Source organism: Diaphorina citri, unplaced genomic scaffold (assembly GCF_000475195.1).
Source record: "Diaphorina citri unplaced genomic scaffold, Diaci psyllid genome assembly version 1.1 scaffold920, whole genome shotgun sequence".
NCBI lineage: Eukaryota > Metazoa > Arthropoda > Insecta > Hemiptera > Psyllidae > Diaphorina > Diaphorina citri.
Window position 1 is genome coordinate 85,812 of NW_007378351.1, and position 13,365 is coordinate 99,176.

The 13,365-nt window shown below is 40.2% G+C and overlaps 1 protein-coding gene across 6 annotated transcripts in view; it reads left to right on the forward strand.

Moving 5' to 3' along the window:
- Nucleotides 1-10,251, forward strand: part of LOC103513066 (uncharacterized protein DDB_G0283357) — a 23,937-nt gene extending 13,686 nt beyond the window's left edge. For all 6 annotated transcript variants that reach the window (XM_026826369.1, XM_008477876.3, XM_026826371.1 and 3 more), the window contains 3 exons: nt 2,824-2,862; nt 7,098-7,288; nt 8,306-10,251. In XM_026826369.1, the coding sequence (XP_026682170.1) occupies nt 2,824-2,862; nt 7,098-7,288; nt 8,306-8,974 (899 nt within the window). In that variant the 3' untranslated portion in view covers nt 8,975-10,251. The remainder of the gene's footprint in view (nt 1-2,823; nt 2,863-7,097; nt 7,289-8,305) is intronic.
- The last annotated feature ends 3,114 nt before the right edge of the window (nt 10,252-13,365 follow it).

Consider the following 13,365-nt stretch of genomic DNA (forward strand, 5'->3'; position numbering starts at 1 on the left):
AACCATTTCCCGATTTTGAAAATTTGGACCGATTGCAATGCTTTCATTACTAGTATAGCGCGCTATACTGTAGTAATAGAAAGTAATACGCAATCTAGAAAATGTTGAAAAGTCAGGGAAAACAGAAAAGTAAAAGGTAGTCAACAGGTCATTTACCTCTCATTTTTCTCACATCCGATGGAAACTGATGTTGATAAGAAAATAATAATTACCTAACCAACAATGTGACGAGGCCAAGCCGATACTTTATCGCAGTAGTAAAACGTCCCGCGTCACAGAAAAACCTTTGCGGTCATGCACAAATCGGGATTCTGCAGTAAAAAATCTGGTGTAAACATCACACGACTTTCCTTATCCTCTTGAATGATGCTTATTAGGGTGTTCTTTTACCCTAACTTTTACAATATCTCTAACCGTTTTGTCGCTATAGCTGAAAACCGCCAAAAAACGGTCGAAATCTGTCCACAAAATACCTTTTGTAGCTATAGCTGAAAACCGCCAAAAAACGGTCGAAATCTGTCCAAAAGCGGTCAAAATACCGCCAAGCGCAGCAACCATCTCAACAAGTTTCATGTCACATCCTTGTGACATTTGACAGCTACATACCAAATTTCAAGTCTCTAGCTCTTACCGTTCTCGAGATATTTTGTTTACAGACAGACACAGACACGGACCAATTGCTGAATTTGGATTTTTGCTCTAGGGACCTCAAAACGTGTTTTGGCACTAAAAACTGACCAGACACGGAAAAATGGCTGAAACTTTGGATTTAGGCTCTAGGGACCTCAAAACGTGTTTTGGCACTAAAAACTGACCATCGAAAATTTGCCAATGGCTGAAACTTTGGATTTAGGCTCTAGGGACCTCAAAACGTGTTTTGGCATTAAAAACTGTACATTACTTTCCTTCCTATAGGATAAGGAAAGTAAAAATTGACTTGTGTGTTGTGTGTAGACACCACCATTTTTTGATTCGGATCCTTTTAGACCAGACTGAAGAGTATAGAGCTATGGAAGCCAAATTTACTGTTCGTGTGTAGCCGCCTTTGCTCTGGTAACGGCATGTGCTACGGCCCATTTCTTAGAACTGGGAAGTCTGGGCGCCCTAGGCTTCATGTGCTACGGCCCATTTCTTAGAACTGGGAAGTCTGGGCGCCCTAGGCCCTAGGCTTCATGTGCTACGGCCCATTTCTTAGAACTGGGTAGTCTGGGCGCCCTAGGCCCTAGGCTTCATGCTTCGAATTGATAGCAAGTTTTCCAACAACCTTGATATGTCAAAGCTAGGAGAGGGGAAGGGGGGGGGGAGGAGGAGGAGTTTACCATAATGATAGACTAGTGGAAAAACTCGTTGGCCTTTTCCTATTAACTATTCATCGTACTCCTAAAAGTATCTACCTAGTACCTAGGAACACACGATATGGCAGAGCGCGGAGCCGAAAAAACTTCGACCCCGCCGGAAATCGAACCCGGGACCTCCGGAGTGCAAGCCTAGTGTTATACCCACTGGGCCACGGAGTTTGTGTTTAGGGTGGTATAGTCAAAGCTCTCGCCTGGTAAACAGGAGGGCGCCGGTTGAATCCCCGTCGGCTCGGAAAATTATACCATTCAGAATATCCGGGGGGCAATTTATTCGATTCAGAATAACCCATGATGTAAGCCATAAGACATTCTACCCAAGGTAAAAGTCTTTGGCACTACATGATCACATAACCAGAGAGCTTGTTAACAGATGCCAGAGATCAAGGATCTATTCTCTATAACTATACACTAAACTAGGACCTATAAGTAGGTACATCTAATATGAACTAGGGGATTATTCATAATTATGTTTATGTACCAGTATATTTATACATGTACGAGGGAATTAGTAGATATACAATGTAGGTATACATTTTTATTTATGATCGGTGTGCCTACCGTTCTATCTGAAGGAAAACTGTGGTCATATTTTATAGTTAACCATGGCAATCAATGGTTGGTTGTTGATTGGTATGCAGAGGTACGCGATGGGTTTGCAAGCTACAAATGAAAGAAAACTATATGGTTGCCGATTTTACGTCCTCTTGGTCCCAAAGCTGTGTTCACACATAGTCAACGACCGTCGATCGACACCGATCGATATCTGAACCGTCCACACTGCCTCGAAAACATAAATTGACCATCGACGGCCAGTCGACTATGTTGGGACATACCTTAGTACAAACTACCTGAAACTGTTTGAAAAAGAATCGAGGAAAAAAAGTAACCTAGCTGTAACCAATTAAGAACATCAGCTGTGGAAAAAAAAAGAAACAAACAATGTGTGGTACCTACACTATTGTACCTACAATTTACCTACATTATGGTACCTATAGGTACTATATATAGTACCTAATTCAAAAAGTACCTAAGTATTCTTCTTGTTCAATAATATTTCCATTTTTATTAACTTAATATGTTTAACCCCTTTATGACTATCTGGGTCACAATTGCAAAACGATCCGGGTAGGAGCTTTGAATTTTAATTCCTTTTTTTCGTCTCGAAAGGGTTAAATTGATTTGACTTTATTGCGTATTCATTTTATTATTAAATTTAATAATAAATTTAACTGTAGGGCATGAATGCAAAATAAAAGGAATACCCACAATTTACCTACATTATAATACCTATAGTGATTCAAAAAGTACCTATGTATTTTCTTGTTTGGGTTTTGGGTATTGTATTGGGTCGGTATTTAAGTATAGGTACATAGGTATTTAGTGTGTTTTTATTTTGTTAGAGGTCACAGCATTGATTCTACCATAATCTCTCATGTCTTGGTTCTTGTTGTTTGTGTGATTCCAGATTATATTCACGACTATGTCCGACGCTACGTGAAGAAAGGTGAGTCATCATCCTTCTCTCTACTTCTTCTTAGGTACCTAATGCACAAATGCCTTATTTTAATATATTTTAAACAAGTACTTATGTAGATATTAGTCTGTGATATGAATACTTTTTTGGTTTTCTTTTGAGATAGTGTATTACCCCCACAAAAACACAAATGTGAAAAAAAGGCCAAGTTCCTATCCAAAAATGTCGGCCTATAAAAGGGGTGATATCAGAAAATTAAAACAGGAGGGCGCCGGTCGAATCCTCGTCGACTTGGAAAATTATACCATTGAGAATATCCGGGGGGGGGGAATTTATCCGATTCAGAATAACCCATGATGTAACACATGAGACATTCTACCTGAGGTAAAAGTCTTTGGCACTACATGACCACATATAACCAGAGAGCTGGTTAACAGATGCCAGAGATCAAGGATCTATTCTCTATACACTGAACTAGGACCTATAAGTACATCTAATATAAACTAGGGGATTATTCATAATATCATAATTATGTACCAGTATATATTTATAGATGTACGAGGGAATTAGTATACAATGTAGGTCTACATTTTTATTTATGATCGGTGTGCCTACCGTTCTATCTGAAGGAAAACTGTGGTCATATTTTATAGTTAGCTATGGCAATCAATGGTTGGTTGTTGATTGGTATGCAGAGGTACGCGATGGGTTTGCGAGCTACAAATGAAAGAAAACTATATATGATTGCCGATTTTACGTCCTCTTGGTCCTAAGGCTGTGTTTACACATAGTCAACGACCGTCGATTGACACCGATCGATATCTGAACCGTCCACACTGCCTCGACAACATAAATTGACCATCGACGGCCAGTCGACTATGTTGGGACATACCTTAGTACAAACTACCTGAAACTATTTGAAATAGAATCGAGGAAAAAAAGTAACCTAGCTGTAACCAATTAAGAACATCAGCTGTGGAAAAAAAAACAATGTGTGGTACCTACACTATTCTACCTACAATTTACCTACATTATGGTACCTATAGTGATTCAAAAAGTACCTATGTATTCTTCTTGTTTGGGTATTGTATTGGGTCGGTATTTATAGGTACATAGGTATTTAGTGTGTTTATCATTTTGTTAGAGGTCACAGCATTGGTTCTATCATAATCTCTCATGTCTTGGTTCTGGTTGTTTGTGTGATTCCAGATTATATTCACGACTATGTCCGACGCTACGTGAAGAAAGGTGAGTCATCATCCTTCTCTCTACTTCTTCTTCTCTGCCTTGGGGCAAGGCGGCTCTTGTTTTTTTTTTTTTTTTTAGCTAAATTCCCTGTAGGGATGAGCTATTATTATTATTATTTTTTTCTTGTACTTACCTAAATAAAATACGTGTAGTACTCTTAAGACCGGGACCACACTTTGAGATAATCAACAAATCATATTGTAGGATTTTTGAACAAAGAATAAAATGCTGCCGATTGATTGGTCGATTAACTTGAATATTTCTATCAAACCGCCAGAAAACGGCTGTTCCCATTTGGGAATAGCGGGCACGAATGGGTGTTTTAATGAAATATTACACTTAAGTATAACCCAGACATTCAATTCGTTTTCGTTTGTAGTTTTTCCTCTACAACTATCTGAAAACGGCTACTTTCTCTATGGCGTATAGTATCTCTTAGTACCTCTGTCAAACTGTTTTGACTTGGCGGGGCGGAGAGCTCCCGCGCTCTTTAATCCCACAAATCTCACTTGAAAATTGTAAAATTATTTTTATTCGGAACCTTAATCCCATGCCGCCTCTGTGTTTAATGTTACTACATAAGAATTTACAGTCATAATAGAGAGGTACCTGAAGCCAAGGTAGATACAGGTATTATACCAGCAGGTAGGTTAAAGTAGGGGAAACTGTGTCTGATATCAGAGCCGAATATCGAAATTTTTGTCGGTGGGTTTACCGTTTACGTTTAACGTCACTGTGTACAGGGCCGGATTAGCCCCCCGCGGGGCCCGGGGCAGTTTCAAAGGCGCGGGGCCCCCAGTTTGGGCTGATCGAACTTTCAGTGCCGCAGGCGAAATTTTTCAAAAAGTAGGTAGATATGTGCCTCGTGCTTTGTCACAAGTTAATTTTTGACGTACCTAATTCGTAGATATTTTCTTATCCTAATTTTCGCTGAACGCTAAAGTGAGCAAAATAAAATAGAGTGCCGCAGGCGAAATTTTTGAAAATTTTGCTAGATATTTTCTTATCCTAATTTTAGCTGAACGCTAAAGTGAGCAAAATAAATTAGAGCACGGCAGGCGAAATTTTTGGTCCACAATCTTGGGAAATCCAGTCTCGCTAAAAGTAAATTTTTCAGCGCCGCCATGCCGCCTCTGTGTTTAATGTTACTACATAAGAATTTACAGTCATAATAGAGAGGTACCTGAAGCCAAGGTAGATAGATACAGGTATTATACCAGCAGGTAGGTTAAAGTAGGGGAAACTGTGTCTGATATCAGAGCCGAATATCGAAATTTTTGTCGGTGGGTTTACGTTTAACGTCATTGTGTACCTAACTGCTAAGGTGGCAGTGACGATAAAAGTGGTTTTACCATCCATTTGGTGATAAGCTATAGCTTGTATAATACTCGCCTCCTCACACCTCACCCAGCCTGAGTGGGATACCAACCAGCCATCCGGATATCAACCAGCCAACCACATGTAACGTTCCTTGAGTGCTGTCTGTTGGTTTTAATCTCTGATGAATGGTTGTTGTTGTTGTTGTTGTTGCTGCTGTTGTAGCGGCTTTAGCTTTCGCCGAATGGTGCTGGCAGAGTAAAGAAAAGACATCTTTTTGTATCGGCCATACACCGGGGTGATGGTCTCTAGCCATGTTTAATTGGCTCGTTCTGAACCGCAGTCAACCATCGTGAGGACTTGTGCTTATTCTTTAAAAGTAGAGAGGACCCTTTGAAACTGCCAGCTAGCTAGGCTGGTTAGGGTTAGCTGTTCTCCTCCCTGTTTATAGTCCCACAGACAGACACTAGTCTACTCTCTTAACGTCCCCTAGCCAGACCTCCAGACCATAAATGGTACTTATAGCTGATTGGTGGTTTTAATTTTAATCTCTGACGAAAAATATTATGTTATCTCAGTATTCAATAAAGTTCGAATTGCATTTCCGTACAGTGAGGTATTATCGCTGGATTGGCATTGGCCCTGCATCATCGATTATTATACGATTTTTCACAAACCGAGATAGGGTAATACGATTCTTATCAAACTGAGTTAGTAGGTTAGGTCACGTTTCATACATATCGCGATAGGGTAAAATTGATTGGGTATAAAAAGAAATGCTTAACTGACTATGAAATACATATCTCAATTCGTCGATATAATATCGAATACATAGCTAAGTACCTATACCTTATCGGGCATTCTAAATATAGACCATTTAGACCGACCAAATGCGTTAAATTTGCCTGATAGCCACCAGTCTGCTTAATTCAAAAGGTAGCGCGCTTGTCTTCTAAGCGCTGGGTCGCGGATTGATCTCCGCTCAGGGCGAACATTATCCTTGTTCGTTTTCATATCTCAATTCGTCGATATATCGAATACATAGCTAGGTACCTATACCTTATCGGGCATTCTAAATATAGACAATTTAGACCAACCAAATGCGTTAAATTTGCCTGATAGCCACCAGTCTACTTAATTCAAAAGGTAACGCGCTTGTCTTCTAAGCGCTGGGTCGCGGATTGATCTCCGCTCAGGGCGAACATTATCCTTGTTCGTTTTCGGGACGGCTGGCTTTCTCCCATCCTGTCTTCTCTCTTCGAGACGAAAATATCTGGGTAGTTAGAAATCCCTCTATCAATGCCTCTGGAAAAAAGCCTTATCTGTTCAGGATAACGTTCGCCCCGGACGGGAATCTAAACCGCGACCTAACACTCATAGGGCAAACGCGCTGCTCTTCAAACTAGGGCGGCTCGGCGCGAACGACCTACTACTCCCCGTAGCTAGCGTTAAAGCGCCTTACCGGAAAAAAAACTAGGGCGGCTGCCGCACATGAGAAGCGTATTCTCGCGACTTGGAGTCGTGCGATACCGCATCAAAATACAAACCTAGGCATGGAAATGATACAGACAGACCTCTCACTCTCGATCATTTAGATTTTCAGGCGACTCCACGCTACTAAAAGTCGCACGACTACGCAGGCCTAACTAGTAACTAGCCTGGCTTTCTTGTTTCTCATTTTGTCTCTTGTTTTGTTGCAGAGGATGTGGCTGAGTTAGAATCTCAGGTAGAGCGTCTGAATCGTCTTGTAGGGACAGCGCTAGTGTTGTCTATTCTACTATGTATTGTGGCGCTACTCAGTGTTCTCTTCATTTGGATCCGCTATAGAAAGCTGGTGCAGAAGAACGCTATCGGAGATGATGCTTACCAGAGGAAACTGGATGCTGTTAAGGTAAGTTATTCGCCTGGTAAACAGGAGGGCGCGGGTTCGATCCCAGCCAAGACATGGAACTTTTTCCTCATTTATTTGAGAAATTTACTACATAGGTAATTTGAAAAATTGGCCACATAATGCAAAGTGAGAAGCGGCGAAAGTAAATTTTATTTTATTATTTTCATATTTTTTTTTTATTATTATTATTATTTTTTTTTTAGGGGAAATGGGCTTCAGAAGAGGATAATTCGAATCAACTATTAGGTACATTGTGTATTTTCCTTTCGCAGTTTTCACGGTGGAAAGTTTGAGAAATAGGGAAATGGAATATTGCCTGGCATGGAACCAGTTTCCATTTCCACCATTCCCACCTAAAAATCGCGAAAGGAAAACCGTCACGGTGGTAAGTTTGAGAAATAGGGAAATGGAACATTGCCTGGCATGGAACCAGTTTCCATTTCCACCATTCCCACCTAAAAATGGCGAAACGAAAAACGACTATTCTCAAAGAAAAAAAATCACTTTTCTGACATCAGGGGATCCCAAAACGGATATTTCCAACCATTTCCCGATTTTGAAAATTTGGACCGATTGCAATACTTTCATTATCAGGGGACCCCAAAACGGATATTTCCACCCATTTCCCGATTTTGAAAATTTGGACCGATTGCAATACTTTCATTACAGTATAGCGCTATACTGTAGTAGGTAATAGAAAGTAGGTAATACGCAATCTAGAAAATGTTGAAAAGTCAGGGAAAACAGAAAGGTAAAAGGTAGTCAACAGGTCATTTACCTCTCATTTTTCTCACATCCGATGGAAACTGATGTTGATAAGAAAATAATAATTACCTAACTATTCCTTGACCCTGAACAATTTTCCTCAGTTTGTTTACTTTATTTTCTGACCAAAGTCCAATTTTGCAGCGGTCATAGCACGTTTAATGCTTTCGGGATGATGAAGCTTGTGCCACGGATGGGGATTACAATATTATTAAAGACTAATCCAAGCTTTTCTCTTCCTTCTCGTTTCAGTACATCTCACAAAACCACAACACCAATGGTAACGGACCAGGAGCTTCTATCCTACCCTCCTCCTCCACTCTACCTCAAATTATTACTGTCACCAATGCTACATCCTCCCTAGGCGATACCGCACCGTACGGAAACGCCAATAATAATTCTCACGCGTACGGCAATTCCAACAATAATTCCGACGCGTACGGAAATTCAAATAACAATTCTCACGCGTACGGAAATTCGGAACATAGTTCTCACGGAGCGTATGGAAACTCCAACAATAACTCTCACGCGTACGGAAATTCCATCAATTCCTCCTCTCACGCGTACGGAAAATCGGGAAATAACTCTCACGCGTACGGTAATTCGGAGCACAATTCTCACGGCGCGTACGGAAATTCGGAGCATAACTCTCACGCGTACGGAAACTCCGTTTCGCGCCTGTCTCACGTTTCCAACGGGGGGCACACGCCTCTCCCGCTGAAAGTTTCGATTCCACCGGACGGGAATTCGTTTGGCGGGCGCTCGTCCACCTCGCCGCCCAGCACATCTAGTACGCAGCTGTGCGGTAATCTACCGCGCTACCCGTCCGAGGATGCGACGTTGGAGCATGCCGCGTACGATAATCTCGCCATGACCCCAACACCGCCACGCACAGCGGCTGTAGTGACTGAGAGGTATTGAACATGGTACTTACGCTCCGTGTCCGGTAAAACAAATGTCAACGTCAAATATTGCACCAGTGTGTTGCAATGTTGATTGCGGTTTCATTGGTTGCTATTAGATCTTGTTGTGTACACTGTACAGGGTGTGATTTGGTGAGGATTGAATTGAACATTGAACATGGTGGGATTGCTGGAACACCGATGGTTAACTTGCTGGACACCGATGGCTACGAATTTGGAAGCCCCTGGCCGGCATGATAAGTTCGGGCCTGAGGGGCGACGTCATGGTGCATTCAACGTTTCAACCGGTTCATCATACGGTGTAGTGGTAGTGCTTCTACAACCGGTGAATTAAACGTTTTAACCGCTTGATCCGGTGTTTTTTTTTCAATCCAGTTTGTCCGTCAAAGACAGATGTATGCTATGAAGGAATGAAAGCTTAGGTGTAGGGGCTAAACAGCCCTAAAGGATGGGTTAAGCTTCTACGAATGGTAATAATTATGTTGTTATACCTAATGCAATTTGGTTTGAAGTGAGTATAGGAATTGGAAACTTGTCTCTTATGGAATTGATTTGTAAGCTGTGATTAGTAGGTACAGTTGTACGAAGCTTTTGCAGCTTAAACCTGAATGTATTTATTTTTACGAAGTACCTTTGTTTCTTGTGCACCGGAAAACATGATTCTCAATTTCCCACTATCCGTTCAGTACACGCTAGTAGCCTTTTGCTGGGTTAAAGGGACTCTTTGGTCCTACTCGAGCAGTATAAATAAGCATTTGTATTGTACTGTGACGAGCGTAACTTTTACTATATTCCGTCCGTCCTTGGACAGACAAACTTAATTCCGTCCAAATTTCCCCTGCTTCGTTCATACACAATGACCGCGCTCGCCTGGTAATCAGGAAGGCATGGGTTCAGTCCCAGCCGAGGCATGAAAGATAGAGGAGTTATGCTTCTTTGGTCTCATCTCATCCAGTCAGATTAATGGAACAAAAAGTACGGTGCACAAGAAACTTACCTATTTTAATATTTATATATAATCTCTTACACTTATTTATGTGTAAGAAGCCCTGTTTAGATTCCGTCCAATATTTTAGTGTGATAGCTCTGGGAAAATTACAAGGGGTTTTTTCTCCTGCTAAAATTTTGAGCCATTTTAGAAAATCGAGACAACCCTTGCATTTTTTTCATCATGTACCTCGTGTCGTGTATGTAGTGTGTACTTAATAGATATAGGTTTTAGTATACTTACTTTTTACTTATATTCATCCTACAGAAAATATAAAATGGTCACGCACTAAATTTAAACGTAGCTAGAAAATAGAAAACAGTCGCGTACCTAAGTAACTATTTAATTTAAACGTAGGTAGCGTAGGTAAGTAGGTAGGTATTACCTATGCCTATGTATTAGCATTAGGTACCTTTCAAACTTACCCATTTGTAGGAATAACTAGGTTTATTCTACCTGTAGGTTTTGTTACGTGACTCTTTTACCTAGTCCTATTCGAGCAGTAATAATAAACAAGCAATATTTTTTTTAGGTACCTGTCTCTTTAAGTTAGTGGGACACGGGTGTCCCAGTGGTCACGAAAGGGTTAATGTGTAGTACTTATGTAGTTAGTAGGTACGAGTACCTTTGTAATAGAGACCACATTATTTTACCTACAATTAAATTACAGATGAAATATACACCTATATACCCATGTAGATAGAAAAACAATATTAGTGTGACAGGTGACTCTGTTTCTTCTTTGTCTTCCATTTATTTAGAATTTTCAGGTATCATATCGATCACTAAAGTTCGGCAACGTTGCGCGTGGCTACGGAGGTTGCTTTAACGAAAAAAAAAAAAAAAAAAAAAAAAATATTTTTTGTAGGTACCTACCTAATACACAAATGCCTTATTTTAATATTTTAAACAAGTACTTATGTAGATATTAGTCTGTGATATGAATACTTTTTTGGTTTTCTTTTGAGATAGTGTATTTGACCAAGTTTTAATAGGTATCTACCGTTTCGTTTATAATTTTGATACCCCTACAGCCTATAAGGATCTGTAACAACGGAGATCTTATCGTTCCGAAATCGAAGAGAGGAGGACAGGATAGGAAAAATCCAGTCGTTCCGAGAACGAACCTCATCTGTTTAGGATAAAAATCGCCTAGGGCGGGAATCGAACCCGTGAATGTGTATGTGTAGTACTTACGTAGTTAGTAGGTACGAGTAAGTACCTATGATTAAACGATGTACCTACCTTTGTAATAGAGACCACATTATTACCTACAATTAAATTACAGATGAAATACACACCTACCCGTGTAGATAGAAAAACATTATTGTGACTAAATGTGACTCTGTTTCTTCTTTGTCTTCCATTTAGAATTTTCAGGTACCTATCTATCATATCGATCACTAAAGTTCTTCAACGTTGCGCGTGGCTACGGAGGTTGCTTTTTAACAAAAAAAAAAGAAAAAAAAAAATAGCTGTCTTCGCACTTGTGAGTTTCACCTGATTTTTTCCCCATATTTATGTCCTGTAGCCGTTGTAACTTCAGTGTCTTCAGATCACCCGACACGATTTTTTTTTTTTTAACGACACAAAATGTAGCACCACAGACCCTACAAAATGTGTCCTTTTTTTAATAAGGTAATTTACTTAGGGGTAAAAAAAGTGTCCTACCCTGAGGTCTGTTTTTCATTCCGACGTGGGTGCGATGCGAACCCGACGCGTGTTTTTCATTCCACTTCCCCTACTTTAACGTCAACGCTGCGTCTTAAATACCTGATGCGAGTCTCGAGTGCGAGTTTTCAAAACCCAACTCACTTGTGAATGGAGCGGGGATTTTTTCTATTTCCCACGGGAAAATGAAGGGAAATACACAGCACAGTAGGTAGTTAGGTAGCGAGTTTTCAAAACCCAACTCACTTGTGAATGGAGCGGGGATTTTTTCTATTTCCCACGGGAAAATGAAGGGAAATTTCGTTTTTCCCCCCGTCCGGCCTAGTGAATAGTTTACCTTTAATACCTATACTCTATAGATAGAGATAGAGTCTATAGTTGGCATTAGCACTTAGCTGTTAGCTTTGGGTTTGGGTTGACGCGCCTGCCTTCTAAGCGAGTAAGCGCTAGGTCGCGGGTTCGATTCCCACCCGGGGCAGACTTTATCCTAAAATACATTAGCACTTAGCTGTTAGCTTTGGGTTGACGCGCCTGCCTTCTAAGCGAGTAAGCGCTAGGTCGCGGGTTCGATTCCCACCCGGGGCAGACTTTATCCTAAAATACATATAATTATAAGGTTTGTCCGGCTGGCTTTCTCCTATCCTGTCTTCCTTCTCTCTTCCATTTCGCGACATCTCATCTGCAGTTACAGTTCCTACTATCAAATCTCTTGAAAAAAAAAAAATCCATTAGGTAAGTATAGGTAACTATAACTATGTACTGACTACTCTCAATGCCTACTGATGTCATCTTCTTCTTCCCCTATGTCTATTCCCTTGTATTTACATGGAATCCCTTGATAATTTAGGTGAATGAATTGAAAAGTTATTAAAGACTAATCTAAGCTTTTCTCTTCCTTCAGTACATCTCACAAAACAACAACACCAATGGCAATGGACCAGGAGCTTCTATCCTACCCTCCTCCTCCACTCTACCTCAAATTATTACTGTCACCAATGCTACATCCTCCCTAGGCGATACCGCTGAAAGTTGTTGCTGTTTTTGGTGTTGGTGTTGTTTGTGGTGTAGTAGTGTTGGTGTTGGTGTCTATTATTTTTGTCATGTCATGGTAGTAGATGTCAACACATATATACTACCATATCATTTTCGATAGGTACTTAACTAAGCCTTTAGTCAGTAAAAAAGCGGTCGAAATGTAAAAATACGGTAAAACACCGCTAACCGTTGTTCTGATGTTAATAAAAACTAATATTAGGGGGGTTTTAGGTATGGTTTTGGGGGGGTCTACTCTCATAACTTTTTCGATATCTCTAACCGTTTAGTGAAAACCGCAGATATTGACCCTTTTTTAAACAATAGAGTAGGTATCAAAACTCTGAAAATTTTTGATTCTATTATAAGCAATACACTGAAAGTATAGGTACATAGAGATGTAGGTATGAATGCAATTCACATGTATAAAAACAGGACCTTACCTAGTCTAAAATCTTTTCTTATTAATTCTAAACTGTTAAGGAAAAAGGTTTTTTAATTATATTATATGATATGTCAATCAATCAAAACTCTCAAAAGAATTCAAGATTTAAACAATAGAGTTTGGTTCTTGACATGATTGAAATGATAGAAAATTTCCCCCCAAGTCAAATGAAAATCCCACGCGAGACGAAAATTCCCTGACAAATGAGCTCCCCATTCACAAGTGAGTTGGGTTTTGAAATCTCGCGTCTCGA